The following is a 22,165-nucleotide window of genomic DNA, read 5'->3' as shown; positions in this document are numbered from 1 at the left end:
GTGGGTCTTCGTGAAGCCAGAACGGCCCAGGAGGTGAACAGGAAAGCAGCTGACTAATGTAAAGAGGCCCTTTTGCAACAGGAGCCACCAGGGAAATCTATAGAATTATAGAATATCCCAAGTTGGAAGGGATATATAAGGATCATCATGTCCAGCTCCTGCCTCCACACAGAACCAGGCAAAAAAATACATGTAGCTGCAGCCTGGTCTTGCAGGTGGCACTGAGAGAGCAGCCTGGCATGGAAAGGAGTTGGAACAGATATGGTTCTATGAGGAAACACTGAATGCAGTCAAGGCCTGAGAGCACTAAAAGAGCCCTTACTGAATATTAGAGAAAACAAGCCTTTCGTTTGGAATCTAATTGCATTCTTATAGCAACGACCTCAAAATTCTTGCCTTTAACTTCTCTCAACGTTATCCCAACTATAAATAAATAAATAAATAAAGGTACTTTTATTCACACAGCGCTTTGTACCAAAGATGCGTTATACCAAAAACCAGACACACGTGAATGACGAGGACACAACACCGCAGCGCTGCACACAAACGCAAACCTGACTCCCATCCCAAACCCACGCGGAACGTTTAAACCCGGCCGTACAGGCGGCTCTCCCCGCTTCCCGGCCGGAGCCATACAGCGTCGGACATGCTTCGCACTTGCGCACTGCGGATAGGCAGGAGCGGCTGGAGGCGGCGTGAAGATGGCGGCGTTCTCGGGTACGTGGAGCTGAGGCAGGAGGGGGTGGGTTGGTTGATTGCGCCGTTGATGCGAAGTGTTGGGGCATCTCTCATAGCTTTGGGCTGCCGGCGTCCTGTGGGAGTGGAGGCGTTTGCCGTCTTCTCACGACGGGCGGCTGGCTGGCGCTGTCAGGGTGGTGCAGGCCCGCTGCAGTGTGTGGTTGTCGTAGGTCGAGAGGCCTTGCGGGGGTATAGGTGCCTCTTCCTGGTCTTTTGCAGGCCTTCAGGCACATTTGTCGGAGTTAATTCGCACGTTTTAGCGGGAAGGTAGTACTCAGGCCTCTGGCTAATTAGGACTACTTAAAATCTAGGCTTATTTCTCAGGCTGACAGGCTTCAACAACAGAGGGCTTGTAATAACTGATCTGTGTATTACAGTGGTCACTTAATGTTTTTAATAGGAGAAATCTGCTTCTGTGTTAGGGATTAAAATACATATGCAAACCATGATATAAGAAGTTATTCATGGATACCAGATTGAGTGCCTGGTTTCGTGATTGGCACCACTGCCTGTAGCAGGGGTAGGAACTAGATGATCTTGAAGGACCCTTCCAAGACATCCTATGATTATTCCTGAAGGAGGGAGAATAATTCACTGGTCGTGTTTTTTCCCTTCCCTTCCTCCCCCCTACTCCACACATATATAGATAAGGACAGTACAGCAGGGAAAATAAATAGCAAGCAAGGTGTTACACAATAAAATTCCGTGAGAAGACTCAAGGAGCTCCTTAAGTAGGGAATAAATTGACATCATGACAGTTATCTAACTACCAGAACACCCTGTGTTAACACAGTCTGGTCAGATCTGCTGTTCTTTTATCCCTTCAGGCCTGACATGCGGCAGTAAAATAACTGTTGTAATTTAACCTGGCAGATTGCTAAACACCACAATGTCATTTGCTTGCTGCCCATTGCCCCCCATCCCACTGGGAATGGGGAGAGAATCAAAAGGCAAAAAACAAGAACTCATGGGTTGTGATAAAACTATTTCCTAAGATGGAGAAAAAGAAAAGAATAATAATTATGACATGTGTATCTATATATATTTATATAAATAGGTACGTAAGAATGTATATAACAAGTGATGCACAAGCAGTTACTTACCATACCCTGACCAATGCCCAACTAACTCACCTAGCAGTGAAAGACAGCAAGATGAACTCCCACCCCCTTCAGAACTTCTGCATGATGTCATATGGTACTGATATCCCCTTGGTTAGTCTAAGCTAGCTGTCTTGATTCTGTCCTCTCCTGGTTCCTCTACTGGGAAACTAGGATGACCTTGGCTCTGTACAACACTGTTTAGTAGCAGTTATAAACATCATTGTGTTAATATTATTTTTCTCCTATAACCAAAACATACCAGACAGTCTGAAGAAGAAAACAATAATGTCTCAGCTGAAATGAAGATACTAATGAACATCATCATCATCAAGAAAATACTGTAACTCCTTAGATCAAAAGATGAATTTAGATGGCAGACGGGATTGTATAGTTGAGGAAAATTTGTCTAATTTTGTAGATAGTTATTTTAATTAAATGTAATGTAGTTATTTCAGTTGGAACGGACCATTAAAGGTCACCTAGTAAACCACCATGCAATGAACAGGAACATCTGCAGCTAGATTAGGTTGCTCAGAGCTGCATCCAGTCTGACCCTTAATGTCTTTATGAACAGGGCATCCGCCACATCAACTTGCTTCAGTGCCTTGCCAACCTTATGGGGGAAAATAAAACAAAAACAAAAAAACACCACCTTTTTTCTTATATCCAGTCTAAACCTCCACTCTTTCAGTTTGAAACCATTTCTCCTTGTCCTATCACAGCAGACTCTGGTAAAGAGTCTGTCCTTTCTTATTGCCCCACTTTTGTGTACATATGTACATATATAAGCATGTGTGTATGTTTGTATATACAACTGGCAATGCAGATGAGAAAGAATGGTCTCAATTTGCACCAGAAGAGGTTCAGGTTGGATATTAGGAAAAATTTATTCTCCAGAGGAGTGATGAGGTGCTAGAGCAGGCTGCCCAGTGAGGTGGCTGAATCACTGTCACTGATGGTGTTCAAGAAATGTTCAGATGTTCTACTGAGGGTTATGGTTTAGTGGAGAAATATTGGTGTTAGGTGGATGGTTGGACTAGATCTTGGAGGTCTTTGTATTATATATGTATTTGTATATATACATATATAGAATCACAGAATCATCATGGTTAGAGAAAAAAATATATGGTCACACAGAAACCCAACATGGGACAGTGTGAAGATTAGTATGTAAAAACCTTCTTTAAGAACATGTATATTGATATTTAAGGGAGTTAGCATGACTTTATGGACCTGGAAAGATAACCATCGGTTTTCTTGATGGTGGAATATTGTCATTAAATAAGTACTGGCCTTTTTATTATTAGTGTCAATTTGAGAGAGAGAATTTGTGTATGGACTTAACAACCTTTTCTATATGACTTCATATTTTTAACCTGTGAAGGCATGAGCATCAGGCTTTGATGGATTTACTAGAAACTGTAACAAAGCAAATAAAGCATTCGAAGCTGGATGTGATTACTGACTGTATCAAAATTGAAGCATTCTCTTGTTAATATGCTTGCTATAGCTATGTATTGAAAGTTCTGGTGAGAAGAAACTTATGCATCCAAGTCCCTTTTTCGAACATACTCCCTTTTTTGTTTGTATTTTAACTGTAGAAAGTTCTCAGTTAAAAATAAAGTCTGTCCTGCTGTTTGTTTAGCCTGTTCTCTTAGATTTGCAAACATGAAAATTATGCACTCTTGAAGTAGTACCTAGCTCCAAGGTTGTTTCATTTATTTATTATGTTAGTTGCTTTTCCCAGAGGAAAAGGATCCAGAATTCTCTGGTTCTTTGCTTTACTACTAAAGCTGGGGAGAACAACCAGAGGTAGACTGGAGAATGGAGAGTGTTTCTTATCAATCACTCAAGTTCTGTAGAGGAAGTTGCATATACTGTTGCCAAAAATTGCGCCTTATTACATTTGTCTGTGGTTGAATATCTCCAAGTGTCAATGATTCATTTTGGGCCTTGTTGAGGTAACTAACACTGCTTGTTATTTGTATATGTATTTATGTGTATTTTCCTTACTTTCTAATTATTTTTTTTATTATTTTTTTTTCCCCCTTACAGAAATGGGTGTTATGCCTGAAATAGCTCAAGCAGTGGAGGAGATGGATTGGCTGTAAGTGGGCATACCTTTGGGCCTGGCAAAATCTATCTAAGGAAAGGAAATCGGAGAATAAACTTCTCTTTTTCTTGTAATGTACTGATGTATGATATAGCCATCTCATCAGGGTACAGCTGAATTCATTGCTTCGAATTGTCCCTGCTTGTTAAAGTACATGACCTGTTCTAAACCCTCCTTGGAAGTCTTGGCATTTTCATTTCTTTAGCTGCAAGCCAGGAAAAATAACTCTTACCTGCTATTTCAAATCTTGCCGATGTGGTATATGCTAAAGTGGGTTTTGTGAGTTCTTGTACATGTAAAAATTGTTTTCAAATAACTTCTGCTTATGTTAATGTTGGATTTTTTCACATAGTCTTCCTACAGATATTCAAGCAGAATCTATCCCATTGATTCTGGGAGGTGGTGATGTACTCATGGTAAGTATGTAGGACAGTCCTTGAAAATTCTTTCTGCATTATTTCCATCCTTCCAGAAGTGATGGAACCAGTGTAGTTACACTAGATCTTCAGCCCTTCTATCAAAAGTACGTCCTTAGATAAAAAATGCTTCGAGTTCCTACTGTGGTTCCAGCTGTTCCTTCAAACAGAATTCATTCTTCTTATGCTTCACTGTTTGACAGTTTGACAGGCACTGCTACATGAATGAAATCCATCTGATTTTATCTGCTCTTTGTTGTAAACATGTGATACAGATCTGCGTGGAAAATGACTGATAGTGTCTCAATAACTCCTTCATTGCCAGTAACCTTGAAGATACCTGATTATTATGCTTTCTGCATATCTGTGTCTCTGATTCATGTATAGATAGCTCTTTTGGTAAGCTCTGCAGGCTTTCATGTTCCAAGTTTATTGAAAAGATTTTGTGTATTTGTATTTGAATCTGATTTATATGAAGCTGTGGTATTACTCCAAGATTTTCTATATTATGCAGAGGTAAAAGTATGAATAGAATTATTGAATAATCCTTACTGTGAATGTTGAAACTGAGAAAACTCTTAAATTTTTCTTCCTATAGGCTGCAGAAACAGGGAGTGGAAAAACTGGTGTAAGTAATCAAATTTAAATCTAATACAAAAAGTAGTAGAATAAAAGTATTTATGCCACAGGAGGCATTGTGCTTAGTGGTATATACTTAACATGCCAAGAGAATATGCATACATTTATATAAGTATTTAAACATATGCTTATGCTTGTTTTAAAATGTTTCTAACGCATGGCTGCTGCAACTGAAAACTAGGCTGACTGTATATCTGAGAATGTCTGTATAGATTGTGGAAGCAAACTAAATTCATATTTTAGGCTTTCAGCATTCCAGTTATCCAAATTGTGTATGAAACACTAAAGGACCAAATGGAAGGGAAGAAAGGGAAAGCAACTATTAAAACTGGTGGGGCAGGTAAGTTCTCTTCCATACCACTTCTAAGGTTTAGAATACTGTTGATTCCATAATACCCTAAAGTAAAAGAAAATCTACTTGCAATTAAAATGGATCTTCTCTTTTTATTTGGGACAATGTGAGTAGAATGTAATTATTCTAGATGACATAAAATTACAAGTACAAATGTTGTGATATTTATGGAAGAAACTGGTATGCATTGGACTGCACGGTCTTGGTTGCCTTTAACTTAAGGTTAACAAATCCACCGTGCTTCATATTCAGTGTTCATTTGAAGTCATGCTAGTTTAATCCCTTAGAATATGTGAAATGGTTGTAATGACCAGTTTCAAATGAGGGTTTTGGTTGTTTTTTTGTTTGTTTGTTTTTTAAGTCTTCTTGTTGCTAGCACAAGTGAGACATCAGCAGTGGCATCTCATACTCAGTTTGGGCCTCTTATGTAAGCTTGAGTTAAAAGCCTTTTCAGGTGTAGACTGACTTATCTGGCTGGGCAACAGTGTAGTAACTTCAAGTATGCTGTGCTGAGTAAATCTTGTATTTCTTCTGTATTTTGCTAGATTTGGAAACTGTATAACAGCACCTTGGGTGACTACAAATTTGAATTAGGAAATGTCTGCTGCCAGTTCAATTTAACAGGACCAAAACTTGTTGATACAGCATAGATTGTAAGCATGGTGCTATTCTTACAATATGGGAGTTTCTAATATTTAAATAGACTAGCAGCTTGGAAGCAGGTAGCTGTGTCCAGTCTTTAGTAGTTGGAGACTGAGATTTACCATTGACTGTAGTTGTACAAAGGACAAAGAAAGACCTTAAGCAAGTTGTCAACTTAGAGGTTAGTTATAGCTACTGTTACAGTGATGACAGTGCAGTCAACTAAAGAAAGAAAGAAAGAAAGAAAATCTCTACCTCTGGCTTTAGTGTCTTCAATGAAATTTTTAAGCAGTTTAATCTGTGCTGTCTTTAATGGAATAATCTGAATTTACATAGAATACCTTTGTGTTGGACATCTGTGTCAAAGATGGAGGTGTTCACTTTGACCTAGGTATTTGAATTGATTTGGAATAAGGCTGTCTTCCCAAAATATTAAGCTTGACTGCAGAACTAATGTGAATTTTGAGTTTGAGTTCTCCAGGCTTACCTTGTTGCCTGAATGCATTTTCTGTTGTTGTCTTTCAAACTTAGTGCTCAATAAATGGCAGATGAACCCGTATGACAGAGGATCAGCTTTTGGTGAGTTGTTTTAATACTATTTTAATTGTGCTTTATGTTTAAATGTTGACAATGTGAAGCAGAATAAAACCAGAATATACCCAAAGATTTTTTTATTTTTTTTAAGCTATTGAAGAAGTGTTTTCTTAAACTAAAGCTTTCTTGTCATCTTCAGCAATTGGATCAGATGGTCTGTGTTGTCAAAGCAGAGAAGTAAAAGAATGGCATGGATGCAGAGCAACTAGAGGTGTGACTAAAGGTAAGGACAAAATGTATCTCAGAGGCTCTCTGTAAATTTCAGCTGAAATGCTCACTTGTCACCCATTCTTAATGTAGAGAATTGCATTTCAAATTTACTGTCTATCTAAGCAAATGTTCAATTATTCAATTTACTGCTAGCTAAAGACTTTGGAAAGAGAAGTACTTCAGTCTGTTTTGAACTTCTCTGTTAGGATGTGGAGTCAGAGGAGATGCCTTTATAACCAATCTTCATTTGAACGTATTTTGTTCAGATGTTATTAATAGGAAGTAGCTAACTGCACTGTATGTTGGAATTATTTCCTTACATGTTCCCCATACAGATGCATACACAAATTTTGTGGTTACCTTGGTAAGAGCAGCATTTGGATGGCTGGTCCCAGCTGTTACTTGGAAGCAGAGAGGCATACTGATGCTACAGTGATTCTAGTTGAGTGTTCATAAAGACCCTTGAACAGTCTTATTTCATCAGATGTGCACACAATCCTATAATGCATCTGTACATAATAACCACATTCATGTGGTTAAAATCATGCAGTTAGTTGTCAGTGCTAGCACATGCTGATCATCTTGGACTAATTTGTCAGATCCCCGTTGGTTTGATTTTGAAAAGATGCTGTGAATTCTGTAGAAACACTGATCTCTTGCTTATTGGTTGTGTAGAGACTTTTATACACTACTTCTGAGCACACACTTTACCTTTCTTAGGACTGCTGTTCTCTGATATGTTTCTCCATGCATGTCCATAAGTATACATGGAACCCTTTCACCATAACACAGTAGAGTGGAGTCTTTATGACTCTTACGGTAGAGGAAGGAAGGATATACGTTACCTTGGTCCACTCAATGAAATTGAAAATTTAGTGTTTGTTTTGAATGTTTTTCTTTTCTTTTAAAGGAAAATACTACTACGAAGTGTCTTGTCATGACCAAGGCTTGTGCAGAGTTGGTTGGTCAACTATGCAGGCTTCACTAGATTTGGGTGAGTTTCCTCATGTATACATAGACAGTTCTCACAGTCACCTTTATGAAATGTCTGTAATCCCTTTCTCTTCTTGTAAAGAAGGGTGACTGGGGAAGGGTAGCAGTATCAGGGAGTCCAAGATGTGTACAAATCTTCCACTTAAAGGAGAAAATCTGTATATGGTGCTAGTGTTTCTAATGTCCTTTTTCCCTTTATTTCAGTATTTTAATGAAGATGGCCAGTGACTAGTGAAATAAATCAGTATACTTGTACAAAGATTATGTTTTAGAATATGTCAAAACTAGAAGTCTTCACTTAGCATTAGATAGTATTTTTTTACATTAGAAGTTGAAATTGCCAGTATAAACGATAGCAAAGTGTGGTGAAAACTGTAACCTGGCAACCAAATAGTAAAAAGCTTTACTCTTTGTTCTCTTCAGGTACTGATAAATTTGGCTTTGGATTTGGTGGAACTGGTAAGAAGTCTCACAACAAGCAATTTGACAGCTACGGTGAGGTAGGCTTAAACTGTTTATTGATAGTAATGTTGCTATTCATTTCTAAATTCATTACCTTTTAGTAGAGATTTTGTGTCTTGGTTCCTAGCTGTATCAATCAGTTGTCTTTCCCAGCCATGCTAACTTTTTAAGGTAAAATCACTATGCAGAAATACCAAGAAAACCTCAAACTGTTTTGGACTAAAGCATATTAATGAATTTAACAGAAGCAGTTAGCATATTGGGATTTAAGATAATGGGTAGATAGCAATGATAATGACTTTTTAGAAGATGAAGCTTTTCTGTGTGTTATAGTTTAGTGTTTAACTGATCTCTTGGATTTATATCTTTACTTATTTCACTGTTAGCTTGTTGAACACCCATCTGCAAACCGTAGTGTATGGAAAGTGAGGCCATTGAAACCCATATACCAGTGATTGCTGATAATCAAAAAAAACTCTAAAAACTCAAAATACGTACTTCTCTGCCAAAAAAGCCATAGTAATCATCCATGGGTGGATCAGTTGGACCAGTGGAACCACTAAAACTGTTATCTGTATATATATTTAGTATGTATTTTTGAAAGTAACTGTGGTGGTTTTTGTGCAGCGTGCGAGTCAGGAGTTCACAGATGTTTGAGCATAACAAGTAACTATGAATAAATACAACAGAAATGTTTGTGCTATTGGTGAATTGTCAGTATTGTAAAACTTGCAGGTTTGAGTATTGTTTTGTTTTGTAGGTTTTTTTATGATAGTGACATCTGATCTCTCAAACTTGGAGCAGTTCATAGTGCAGATAGGTTTTTATTAAATACTCCTGCAATCAAAAGATGTCAAGCTATCTGTTCCAAGTATATAAGTATATATAGCACACATTTCATAATTTTTAGAACAGTTACTCTTCACATAGTGTCATGAAATAGGTTTCTATTATAGTGTTCAGTGCTTGAAGCTTAGATTTAAATTGATTAATAAATGTACAATTTATGCACTTCTTCATAATGCAGAAGTCTTCCATGTGAAAGACTTGAATTTATCATTGTCAGTGTTCAAGTAAATTTAAGGCAGCAGTGAAGCTGTGAGTATTGAAGATAAATTTGGCAGTTTATTCAAGATCAAATCAAAAATATGAATGCTGTTTATTTTGGTAGTATTGAAATAAAGGTAGAACATGTGTGTCTTGAAAGTAAGTATTTAGTGGGGAGAAGTGTGAAGACTGTAAAAATGGGCAAAAGTGTAAGCACAAAGTTCTCCTAATACAGTAATTACTCTAAACCTTGTTAGTTTCACAAATGTCTTCTCATCATTATAGGAATTCACCATGCATGATACAATTGGATGTTATCTAGACATAGATAAAGGACAAATTAAATTTTCCAAAAATGGTAAGTTTTATTCACTATTTTTTTTTTTTTTCTTAACTTTATTTGTGTGCTTGAAGGTTATGGAAAAAGGGATGTTTACGCATGATGTCTGACTGTACAATTCCTGCTTTCAGGGAAAGACCTTGGCCTTGCATTTGAATTTCCACCACATATAAGGAACCAGCCACTCTTTGCAGCTTGTGTGCTGAAGGTAACTTAGGAATGTCACAGATTTGTGTGCAAGATGGTGGAATTTGCTTCCAGTAACTAAGTAGTTATGAATAAAATCCTCATACTTGCCTGCAATTACTGTAGTTGCACGTTTATGCTGTTTCCTTCAGCCTACTAGTAATTCACTACTGAATTTGTCACAAGTCTGTTAGCGTTGACAGGCACTGCTCAAGCTATATACCAGGTATCTAAATTCAAGCTGAAAAACTGAAATTGGAATTTGAGGGTAGAATAGTGTGGAGCGAGTATTGTCATCCACTATTAATAATAATTTTGGTATAGTGTGATTCTGTAGAGATAAACAGTTAACTTAATGGTGTCAAGTTTTGTGGTCTACCTGAACTACGTTTCCTATTTCATTTACTCTCAATTTCAACATTCTGTTAGTGGAGCAGTATGTCTTTATTCTTACAGTCTCTCTGAGATGATGTCTTACTGAGCAAAGGCTTTAGTAGAACATTCTAGTGTTCAGAGAAATGTAAAAGTCAAAACTTGATTTTTCTTCTCATTTAGTTGAGGTTAGTCCTTGAATATCAACTGAATATAAATTTTGTTTTGCAATTTCAATGTCTCTATAAATGTTTGAATACTTTGATATAGAATTTAAGAGCTAGAATTGAGTACAAAATCCCTGGACAGGTTTTAGACTTCTTGGGAAAGAACGATATGAAAGAGGTTAGGGGGGGAGAATAATATACTGTCTCCACAGAATATGTAACTGATTTCTCAAGGGAGTAGTTTCCTGTGGAATTGTTGCTTGTTTTACGTGGACTCTTGAAGCTATATGACACAGTTCTGTTGAAATCTAGAATGCTGAATTGAAATTCAATTTTGGTGAAGAAGACTTCAAATTTCCACCAAAAGATGGATATATTGGTCTTTGCAAAGCTCCTGATGGCAATGTTGTAAAATCACAACATACAGGTAGGTTTGACCTTTAATTTTCTCTTAGTTGTGTATTCAGATTTTGTTTTGGAATGCATTTGGTTTAGTTTCATTTCTACAGTACTGCAGTACTCATTTTAGATTTCAAGCATCTTCTTAGTGACAGCAAAATCAATGCTTTTTTGAAGTTCTTCGGTCATCTTCAGCTTAAACTGAAGTAGTATTAATGCTTTGAGTCCAGAATTAAGTAGCAGAACTTCTCTTAAATAATTCAAGCTGTTCCAGGATGTTCTCTTAACAAACACTTTTTTTATTTCATATACTCCACAATAAAAATTATGCTGTATGGCCAGTGTACCATTATCACTGCAAGATTTACTTATAATCTGAACATTAATCTAAAGCAGTAACATCACCCTTTAATGAACTATTTAGATTTATGTTTGTTTACTGTAATACATCGCAGAATGGATACATAATTTGTCTTAATGGCTTTTCTATTTATTTTTTCTCTAAATCTTAGGAAATGCACAGGTGGTTCAAACACAGAACCTTCCAAATGCTCCAAAAGCGTTGATTGTAGAACCATCGAGAGAGCTGGCAGAACAAACTTTGAACAATGTGAAGCAGTTTAAAAAATACATTGATAATCCCAAGTTAAGGTAACAATACCTCTGTTACCTAGATTGTATTTACAGTGTTGTCCATGGACATGACTTGTTCTACTGGGTTGCTGAATGAACCTTAATCTGCAGTGATAATCCTCTCAGTAATATCTGTTGCCATCCAACCTTCTGATTTTTTTGAGCTACTCAGACTCCAGCAGGTTGCTGTATACAAGGCCATCTCAGTTTAGATCAGTGTACTTGTAGTACAAATGTTGCACTGATTACATGAACTTCCAGCTTCTCAAATTGAAGTACTATATACTGCATAAGAAGGAAAGATCTTTTTATCATCTTTTTTACTATTTTGTTCCCAATTACTATTCAGAAATGTTAAACACAACTATTAATAGTAGAATCAATCTTCAACACGATGTTTAGTTTTTCTCCTGAATAGAAAAATAATCAAATATGTTGATGTAACTTTTGTTGCAGGGAGCTGTTGATTATTGGTGGAGTTGCTGCAAGAGATCAACTTTCTGTGCTGGAACAAGGAGTAAGATGCATTCCTTTTGTTCATATAAGTTAAAAGTTTAGTTTCTAAATAGCTCATAATGTACTTAGAGAATAGTATTAAGGTTTCCTGTAACTGCTGTGTACCTGTGAAAAAGAGATCATGCATTCCATAGTGTGGTAGTGTTGCTCTATTCTAGCACTTGTCTTTTTATTTCTGTGACAGAAGTAAATACTGAATTCTAAACACAAATACTTGTAGTACTTCATCAAATTCTATTTTAAATTTTTCAGCAGTACTTAGACATAACAGAAATGTTACTTTAGATATTTGTTGTTAATTACCAAGATAAAAACAGATTTCTTACTTTTTCACATATATGCAAGTAAAACTCGTCTGTGATTGTCAGGTTCAAACGTTATCCCAAACAAGTCTTACACAGAAGGAGCCAGTCTGGTTTCCGCAGCATAAAATGTATAGTTGATTCAATTGTCTCTTAGGTAGTAGCAAAGTATTTTTGTTGTTTAACTTCTGGAAGTGATACCTTGTCAGTATTGAGGGAATTTTTTTTTACAATGACTCTAACTGCTGAAATCAGAAGTTTCTTCTAAAAAGGCTTGAACTGGAAGATTGCTGGATTTCCGTATGAATCATAAGTTTATAATGGTGCACCCTTCTATCTGGCAAAATCTTAAGTTCCTTTCTATCATTGGTAGATTTAACAGATGTCTAACTGTAGAGGTATGCCTAATTTTTCTTAAATGGGAATGAAATAAATTTGTTGCCTGCAGACTTTGTGGGATTTTCTTTTCCTGAGGATGCTGAAAATTTTATCAGGTGTGGTTCTAGCAAATCTAAATTGGAAGGTAACCTTTGCTTGTGATAGCGGATGTAGGGGACAGATGACCACAAGACATCCATCCAATACAAAGTACTCTAGAATTTTTTTGTTATAATTGATAGAAAATAGAGCATCACACTGCTGATTGTCACACAAATAGAAGTGTAAGCAAAAGAGGTATTAGCTATGTGACAAATGCTGTTCTGTATTTTATAGGTGGATATTGTTGTTGGAACTCCTGGAAGACTGGATGACTTGGTCTCAACAGGAAAACTTAATTTATCTCAAGTTAGATTCCTCGTTCTGGATGAGGCTGTATGTAGAGAACTAAATGATATTTAATTTCTATTCTTAAATGCAGTATAGCATTTTATGAAAGATGTAATGCAACTAATAGCTTTGTAGCATTTGGCACTTAACATTTAGCTGCCTCTAAGGCAGTCTAGATTAATGTACTTCTATATTTTTTATTTCTAAGCATAGTAATCTACATAACTTCTTTTTTTATAGCTTCTCCAGTAAAGCTGTTTTATTTTTCTTTGATAGAGAAATATGTTTCAGACTGCATTCTTAAGATTAATGAATTCAATCCTTGTTTCTGTACAGCATGGTATTCAGGAAGCTTGAAAAAATAAACGCTAAGAAAGCATTTTTGTTTACCCAGCAGGTCTTCAAGTCAACCTATTTCCTAGTCTGTATGCTGTGAAATGTGTGCATTTTTCTGATGAGTTGTAGTACCACCAATTGTTGACAAAGATAAAATGGCTCACAGTATTAGCTAGTCGAAGCAGCTGAAACAAATATTTAATTTCTTGTGAAGCACTGCAGCTGTACTTGCAAATACTTCATGTTTTTCTTTTCTTTTTTTCTCCTTAGTAATAATATTCCAGCTAGGCATTGGCTTGTTCAGCTAATTAAATGAGTGAACCTCTAAGTCTAAAGCGTATAGCTTATTTGACTGACTGACAAATAAGAACTGCAGCCTTTTACATGTTATTCCCTTGTAGGATGGCCTTCTTCTTCAAGGTTATTCAGATTTCATAAACAGGATCCACAGCCAAATTCCACAGATAACTTCAGATGGCAAGAGACTTCAGGTATAATGTCTGTCCTTGATTTCTCTAGTCAGCTGCTTTCAGTTAATTATTGCATGGTGCAGAATGCTGCTTCTTTGAAATAATTTATGCTTTATTACAGCTCTTGCTCACAAGCAACACGTGATTATTGGGTTCAGTAATTGCCTGGGAACGTGTATTTTTAGGATCCTAGATCTGGAGCTCAGTGTCTTACCAGTATTTGAGTTATATGATAAAAATGAATCTGAAAAATGATTGACTACTTCATTGACTAGCTATGCTCTTGTTTCTGATGCTATAATAATCATCTTAGTAGAAATATTTTTGTTACTCTCCAGTGATTTAAGTTTCTCTAGGAGAGTTAGTTGAGTAAGCCTTCCCTTTTGTCCTGGCTTATGAGCTGAGTAGATGCTATGATGAAGAAAGCTGGTTTTGAAGACTCTGTGCTGAAGTGTGCTACCACATACCATTCCTCTGGGGTTTTTTGTTTTGTGATGTGATGTGTGTTGTTTTGCTTTGTTTGCTTTTGGATTTTTGCTAGGATCTGATCTCCATTGGCATTCATATGACTTTTCTTTCTTCTTAGGTGATTGTGTGCTCTGCAACACTACATTCTTTTGATGTGAAAAAACTATCTGAAAAGATCATGCATTTTCCTACCTGGGTTGATTTGAAAGGAGAAGATTCTGTCCCTGAAACTGTACACCATGTAGTTGTGATTGTAAATCCGAAAACAGACAAACTCTGGGAAAGGCTTGGCAAGAATCATATCAGAGTAAGTAGCTTACAAGTAGAACTTAGATTACTTGTTTGCCAGTATTTACTTTATCATGCAGAACTGAGGCCTAGTGTTATGGGATCTTTGCCAGCTATTGAAAGTTTAGTGTGTATGAAGCAGATTGTTCCATTTACTCAGCAGCATGATATTGGTAATGTCATAACACTGTATTTGAAAAGCTCAGCCTTAACTTAGGAAAATCCTAGAGGAATAGTGGTTTGTAGTAAGGAACTTGACAATTTATTCAGTCATTTCAAAGCTAACTGTAGCCTGGCTGTAGTTAGTTCAGAAAAGACATTCAGAAGGGACAGGTAAATGCCACTATATGGATCATTCTGTAGAGAACTTTTTGCCTCTAACCTATGAGATGAGCAATTTTTAGATGAACAGATTTCATTTTGGACTACATTTGAGACTAGGGTTTAAATTCTGCATTAGCTTTCCATATTCGGGTGGGAAATTTGATACTTAAGTCTTTATTTTGGAAGTTCTGAATAATTTGGAACTGTGTTTCATTTTTAGCAACTCTTAAACACTTGGGGTCAGTAGGTTCTCTTAACACCTCATTGTCTGTGGAACTCTCCTTTGTCAGGGCTGATAGAGCTTTTCGGTTAAGTGTTAATTTGAATTTATTTTTTGCATTGTAGTTTATATGACTCCAGTATAGGGAAAAACATAGTAGTAATGTACTTGTTATTAAGCAGTGGTTGTAGTACATTGCTTCCAGATCTATGTGAAGAGTTGCTTGGGTTGTTTTTTTTTTATGAATCTGCTTTGTGTGCTTTCAGTCAGAACTTTTCTTTAGTTCAAGGAGGATTAAATTGTCTGTTAGTGGAACAAAAATTACCTTACTCCTCAACTTTATTCGTACTAATTTGTATGGTAGTTTTTAAAGAGAAATTCTTATGGAGTTTTGTCAGCTACAGGAGGTACATATGCATTCATCCTTGCTGCCTCCTCTGAGGTTATTTAAAGATGAGACAGAATTCTAGGGCTTTTCTGGGGTTTTGATTCTTCAAGATGCTCTTCTTTCACAAATGTAAAACTCTTGGTCAATTAAGTGGAGTTTAGCATGAGAACAAATATCTTAAGAAAGTGACTTTAACTTTATTTAAGTACCAGAAGGGTTCTAAGTAACTGAAACTTCCACGTGACTTAAGAAATTATCTATTTGCATATAACACTTAGATCACTGGACAAGTAGTTTTTCTCACCTGAACGCATCCTAAAAGACTAGGGATTTTTTTACTGAATGCATAGATTATAGTGGAAGATTAGCGAGAACTTTGGAATCTGAATGTTTTGTTATGTAATTAATCCAGTCTTGTCTCAAACAATTTAGATTATTATGGAAAACAAACAAAAACTTTTTTTTTTTTTTTTTTAATGTAGAGCATTAAACCTAATTTTAAAAATTATTTCTTAAGCAGAAGCACTTACAATACTTGAAATCTCAGGATTGCATGTGAAGACAACTGGTACCATTGAAAAAGATGGACAGATTATAGCTGACCTTCTCTGGAATTCTGTTCTTACAGCCTGTAGATGAGAATAGAATGTGGTTTTTCAGTAGGTTGCCTGAGGACAGAATCTTTGATTGCAGTGTTGAGACCAATGCAGGTTTTTACAGAAGTATTGAGTTAAACTAATACCAACTACTTAGCATTTTTCTTCCCCCCGGTTCTTGTTATTGTGTGTGGTTTAGCCACAGCTACAGTCAAGTGACTAAAGATTTGTTCTTATTTTTGTTTTTTTTCTAGACTGATGAAGTACATGCAAAGGACAATACACGACCTGGTGCAAACACTCCAGGTAATCAGCACTCCATGTTAAATAGTAATCATTTGTAAAATGATCTTCTGAGTGTTGTTAAGTAAAGCTAAATTATAGTAGATAGTTGTCTTGAGGTGTGTTCCTCAGTATTCATTTATAGATTTCCGTAGTAGTGAAGTGAGCTATTTCCATAATTAGATGGGAGAGAAAAAGACCTGCATGTATCTAGCAGATGTCTAAATAACAAGTGGGTTTTTTGTGCGTATAAATAGCCTGAAACAGAGTAGTCTTGTTCTTACTGTATTGCATTACCCTGGAGCAGGGATACATGGGTAAGAGAGGAAAAAACTGAAGGTCTAGCACACTTGCTCTTCTAGTAAATGTTTAATTGTCTACCAGAAGGCTAGAGAATTTTAAACGCATGTTCAAAAGACTTTTCATATTTTAAAATGATTGATTTGACATGGCTTTTCTTACTTTTAACTTAGAAATGTGGTCTGAAGCTATCAAAATCCTAAAAGGAGAGTACACTGTTCGGGCAATCAAGGAACACAAGATGGACCAGGCCATTATTTTCTGCAGGACAAAAATAGATTGTGATAATATGGAGCAATACTTCATCCAACAGGGCGGAGGTAATGTTTTTCATCATAACCTTATTCTGTTCCCTTCCTTGCTCATTTTAAAGACAACATTTTATGATGAAGTAAGTGATACTCAGATATCACACAAATAAATTATAGTTGAGGGTTGTTTTGACATTGATCAGGCATAAGAGTCGGGGTTTTGTGGAAGGGAGGTCCAGAGATTGCATGTGGAAGGAGGCCATGAACTGCTTCATGCCAGTGACTGGCAGCTCTAAACTGGCTGGAAACGACCCATTGTGCACAAAAATTAGAACCAGTAAGAAGCATATATAGTACCTGATTAAACTTATGTAAAAAGGAGCAGCAGTTGCTCTAGACACAGGAGAAAACGTGAGGGCATGCAGAAGTACACACATGAGGAAACATGGAAGGGAAATGTGGCAAAATACATGACACTACAGAGGGACATGTGAGGAGCAAGGTAAGTTTTGACTAGGAAGAAATAAGAGGATGTCTGCAGAGAACCTTTTTAGTAAAGTAGAGAGGAAAGATGTCTTGTTTTTTTCTATTGCCTGCATCATTCATAAGTTTGTTAATTGAAAATAAATTAAAGGATGAAATTCCCTCAAGTTGAGGCTTTTGCCCTCATGTACCTCTTTCACTGCTGTATGATGCTGTGTTATACCTTATGTATGATGTTATTAATGCATACTATTTCAGGCCCTGATAGGAAAGGACATCAGTTCTCATGTGTCTGTCTGCATGGTGACAGAAAGCCTCAAGAAAGAAAGCAGAACCTGGAAAGATTTAAGGTGATGCAGCAAGACTCTTACAGACTTTTCCTTCATGTCCCAATATCTGAAATCATACCTTCTGTTTTAATCTGTGCTGCTAGTCCTCAATTTAATTTAAATTTAGTTTGGATGTTTTATGACTGGCTCCTAAAATTCTGTGAGATGCAGGTTCTTTTGGTGGAAATACATGCTTAGTTAACGTGATCTGTATAGATTTTCATTGATAGAGTAGAGGGTTCTAAATAAAGCTAAACTTAAGTTCCGTAACTTTTATAAAATTACTGTATCTCAAATATCAAAAATCAAAACAACGTGATTGTTTAAATATGTAAGCCATTTATTGATTTATAGTTGTCTTATGTTGATAGGGAAAAAGTATCAGTGTAAACTGGTGAAGCTTTTCATAATCAAAAATCACTGTTGTACTACAAAAGAGCTGTATTTGTAGGATTAATGTAACATACAGACATACCATCAAGGCAAAGTAAATGGAAAGGACTACTGTTGGTTGTTGGTTTGGTTTATTTAGCTCACCACTTCTTCTGACTGTTTCCACAGAGAGGAGATGTCCGTTTCTTGATCTGCACAGATGTTGCAGCTAGAGGAATTGATATTCATGGTGTTCCCTATGGTAAGACATAACTTTTAAACTAAGCTATTGAATTTGCATATGACTTCAGTATATTTGCAGTCCTTAATAACTCTTTAAACAGGTATGTGACTTACAGCTTTAACTTAAGGAAACAGTTATGTATGTGAAACGCTTTGTCTGGGTGGATTTTTGATTGTCCAGTGTATCTTCTCAAATGTCTGATGTTCTATGTTTGCTGGGGATTTTTTGCTTTTTTTCACACTAGTCAAAAAAAGAAGTTATCATAGGGAAGTTATAATGGAAGCTTTAAGTGTAGGTAATGCAGGTAATAGTGTAACTGCTGTAGTAGAACGTAAGTTCACACTTGATAAATGGGCTAAGGAGAAATATTGCACCAATCAAAATCATATTTATTTTAATGGTGCGGTCTGTGACATTAGCTTATATTTAATGCTTGTATATACACGCATATATTTTGGATTGTGTCTTGTACAGTTATAAACGTTACACTCCCTGATGAAAAACAGAACTATGTTCATCGAATTGGAAGAGTAGGCAGAGCTGAAAGGTATGTGTGCATTCAGAGAAGCCACCATAATTTCTTGGAGTTTCTTTTCTTGATTTTTAATAAATTGACAATAGTTGTTGAAAAACCTCTTCTCTTCCATTTCAGGATGGGTCTGGCAATTTCCCTTGTGGCAAAAGAGAAAGAAAAGGTAGTTATAACTCAAAAGCAAAATCGAATGGATGCTATTTATTTAAGTTCCATCTGCTGCTGATGCTCAGATTTAACAGCCTGTAATGGAAAATTGCTGCTTCTTCCTGCCTTAACTGAAAGGGACTCTGAAAAGATAATTGAATTCACTTTCATGACAGAATTGATTAAAAATTTGGGTACTAAGCTATTTCTGAAAGTTTAAAAGTTGTTTTCTTTTATGTCTAGGTTTGGTATCATGTATGCAGTAGTCGTGGAAAGGGGTGTTATAATACCAGACTCAAGGAAGAGGGAGGTTGTACCATATGGTACAATGAAATGCAGGTAAAGCTTTCCACTGACCATTATGTTCTAATAGCTCTGAAAAGACTGTGGTGTGTAGCCACTGTCTTAAATGACTGTTTAGTTTATAAATCAAATTTTGAAGTGTAATTCCATTTGAAGAAGAATTTTAACCGTAAGTTGTACTTTCTATAACTTATTTGTTCAATTATAAAGCCTGTCTTGGTATTCTTAGCCAATTCTATGGGTCTTATGTTCAACTTCTCTATCATCATCTTAATGAAATACTGTCAAGAGTTACAGAGTGTTAATTGCATTTTGTCTAGATAGTATGTCTTCAAATTACAAAGCTAAAGATTCGCTATTCTTCTAATCTGGAAACTGTAAATTCTCGTTTGGTTATGTATACTAACTATGAATGCTTCTTAAATTAACAGTGCTTCCTTTTTTTATTATTAGAGTGAATGACACGTAAAGTAGCTCCATTCACATAAATAGTGTAGTCTATGAAATGAAAGTTTCTCTTTAAGTAGAGGAAAGACATAGTGAGATTGGAAATGGAATTGTATAGTAATTTGAGCAAAAAAAAAGTATTAACCTTCGGTCCTTAAGACAAAACTGTTCTCTATATACAGTTTTTATTGAATCTTATTTGAATAGTTTGGGTGTGGTGGTTTTTGTGGGTTTAGATTTATTATAAGTATTTTGTTTAATGTTAGTCTAACTGGAGTCTTGGAACATATAAGTGATTCAATTTATACTTTCTTCAGTTGCTGGGAGAAATTGAAGAACACTTAAACTGCACTATTTCCCAAGTAGAACCAGACATAAAAGTACCAGTAGATGACTTTGATGGGAAAGTTACATATGGACAGAAAAGAGCCCTTGGTGGTAAGCAATGAACTACTCTTGAATTAGTCTATTATGTAGTGGCTGTCTGCTACATAATGACACTGTTAGGACTTTGCTGTCTTTTGCATTTCTTACATCCAACCTATGGGTTGCAAATAGTCGGAGTGTGTGTATGCCTATGTTTCATTTTGTTAACTTAGTGAATGACTGAGATTGAATGTTACTAGCTGTGGTGACAAATAGCTTTGAATGCATCATTTACATTGGATATCTTTTGGCAGGTGGACTTTATAAAGGCCATGTGGATATTCTGGCACCTACGGTTCAAGAGTTGGCTGCCCTTGAAAAGGAGGCTCAGACATCTTTCTTGCATCTTGGCTATCTTCCTAACCAGCTGTTCAGAACATTCTGATTGTGCCACACTTGAGACGACTTCACTTAATAAATGCTCTCTCCTACAAATACAAAATTCCTTTGCTGTCTCTTCAGTAGCAATAGTTAGAAAAGAAGAAAAGGATTACAACTCAATACATTTCTTGCATGATAAACAGTGTGTGCAGCTTTGCGAACTCTGTATTAGCTCTTGATAAATAAAAAGTCAAAGATGGAACAGCTTCTTTTGTTCTTTTTTTGTTCTTGCCTGGAGAGTTAATTTACAGAATCATTATTTGCATCAAAAGATTTATTGATAGTACAAATACAGATAAGCAAATCGTAAGAATTTTCCAATGAAGAATTGAATTCTTTGTGGAACATAGGTAAAAATGGCTTCTCTAATCATGTGATGTCATTTTTAATTCTATGGCTTCTAAAGATGCATCAGTTTTCAGACAGCTTGCCCTCGTGACTGTCTCTTAGGAAAAGTATTTAGATGTGATGTCACAGTAAGCTACTTGGAATGATGGGATAGATTGCTCTTTGTATTATTTTCAATGGCTGCTATGTTAAAAGACTAAAAGAAAACATGAACTTTCTGGACTGCATAATTTCCTCTGCAAACAAGATTTTTCTTAAAAAAAAATAAAAAATTAGAAAGCCAAAGAGAACTCTACTAAATTACTTTCAGAAAGTTGTCCCTGTCATAAAGTCTCTTGGTTATTTTTACTTCAGAATATGTGTGCCTTTTCACCTAATAACAGTAAGTGATAAGCCATTTGTAGCTGGAGTAGTTAGCATATAGTTACCATTTACTTGATTGTTGGAACTGAGTCTCTAATTGTGTGTTTTTGTATAGGCATGCATATATAAATGTAGACTGTTCTAAATCTGTGGGAAGAAATTGCAGGGGAGGGAGAGAGGAAGTTGTTTCCAATGTGCTTTTTGTTAACTTTATTGATGACTAACCATTATCTGCCTCTTGGTGGAGCTGATGTTTCGTGTATGGCTAGAGTCTTCTGCTTCCAATTGGGTCAATTATATTCTTCCTATTCTATTTTCCTTAGAAACAAACTCCTGAAAAAATACAAAAAAGAAAAAAAAAAAAAATGAAGTTATTAAGATTGTTTGTGTGAAGTAGAAACTTGCAGTAAAGGGCTTTTCCTTCATGACTGACTTCTTGTTTCAGCTTGAATAAGCATTCATTTTAAGCTGCTAAGATGGTTAATCCACTAACTTCTGGTTTAAATAGCTTGTTCCTTGTCTGAATACGACGCTAATTTTTGCTACTGTATATGTCAAAACTGTGTTTATTTTTTTGTTCTCAGTGTTGATTTCTGGGGCTGACTAAATGAGAACAGCATGAAAAGATAGGCTTTCATAAGTGCCCAATAGAAGTATTCATCACAATAGACTGGGTTTGGAACTCTGTAAGACAACCCAGTGTAGGTACACATGCTGTGCTCTACCATTTCTACCCAAAAGGGGAAAATAAAGGACATTCAAGATTATCCTAAACAAAATAAGCAAGGTCCTACTGTTTTTAAGGTTTTTGTTCTTCCTAAACATGCTTTAATAAAAGCATCTGGGAATTTGGAATAGTATAGGCTTTTTTAACT

General features: G+C 36.1%; 1 protein-coding gene across 1 annotated transcript; it reads left to right on the top strand.

Annotated features, from left to right (window-relative positions):
* Positions 1–625: 625 nt before the first annotated feature.
* On the top strand, positions 626–21,626 carry DDX1 (DEAD-box helicase 1). Its single transcript, XM_072331921.1, has 26 exons — positions 626–717; positions 3,897–3,948; positions 4,307–4,370; positions 4,969–4,998; positions 5,253–5,349; positions 6,535–6,582; positions 6,737–6,820; positions 7,718–7,801; positions 8,224–8,300; positions 9,595–9,667; positions 9,781–9,857; positions 10,687–10,801; positions 11,286–11,424; positions 11,863–11,923; positions 12,939–13,037; positions 13,730–13,819; positions 14,385–14,573; positions 16,337–16,388; positions 16,838–16,984; positions 17,657–17,748; positions 18,289–18,361; positions 18,818–18,890; positions 18,996–19,038; positions 19,266–19,361; positions 20,090–20,210; positions 20,453–21,626. Exons 1-26 carry the CDS (start codon positions 702–704, stop codon positions 20,581–20,583), a joined length of 2,223 nt encoding a protein of 740 aa, XP_072188022.1. The 5' UTR covers positions 626–701; the 3' UTR covers positions 20,584–21,626.
* Positions 21,627–22,165: the final 539 nt, after the last annotated feature.

This window comes from Excalfactoria chinensis, chromosome 3, assembly GCF_039878825.1.
Source record: "Excalfactoria chinensis isolate bCotChi1 chromosome 3, bCotChi1.hap2, whole genome shotgun sequence".
Lineage (NCBI taxonomy): Eukaryota > Metazoa > Chordata > Aves > Galliformes > Phasianidae > Excalfactoria > Excalfactoria chinensis.
Note: the sequence above shows the minus strand (reverse complement) of the source record. Positions and strands in the feature narration are given on the sequence as shown.

Bases quoted from the DNA above. Each gene is read 5' to 3' on its own strand.
- DDX1 (XM_072331921.1), top strand. The intron at 4,999-5,252 runs GTAAGTAATCAA...TTCATATTTTAG, and splicing joins CAGGGAGTGGAAAAACTGGT to GCTTTCAGCATTCCAGTTAT. The intron at 18,891-18,995 runs GTATGTGTGCAT...CTTCCATTTCAG, and splicing joins AGAGTAGGCAGAGCTGAAAG to GATGGGTCTGGCAATTTCCC.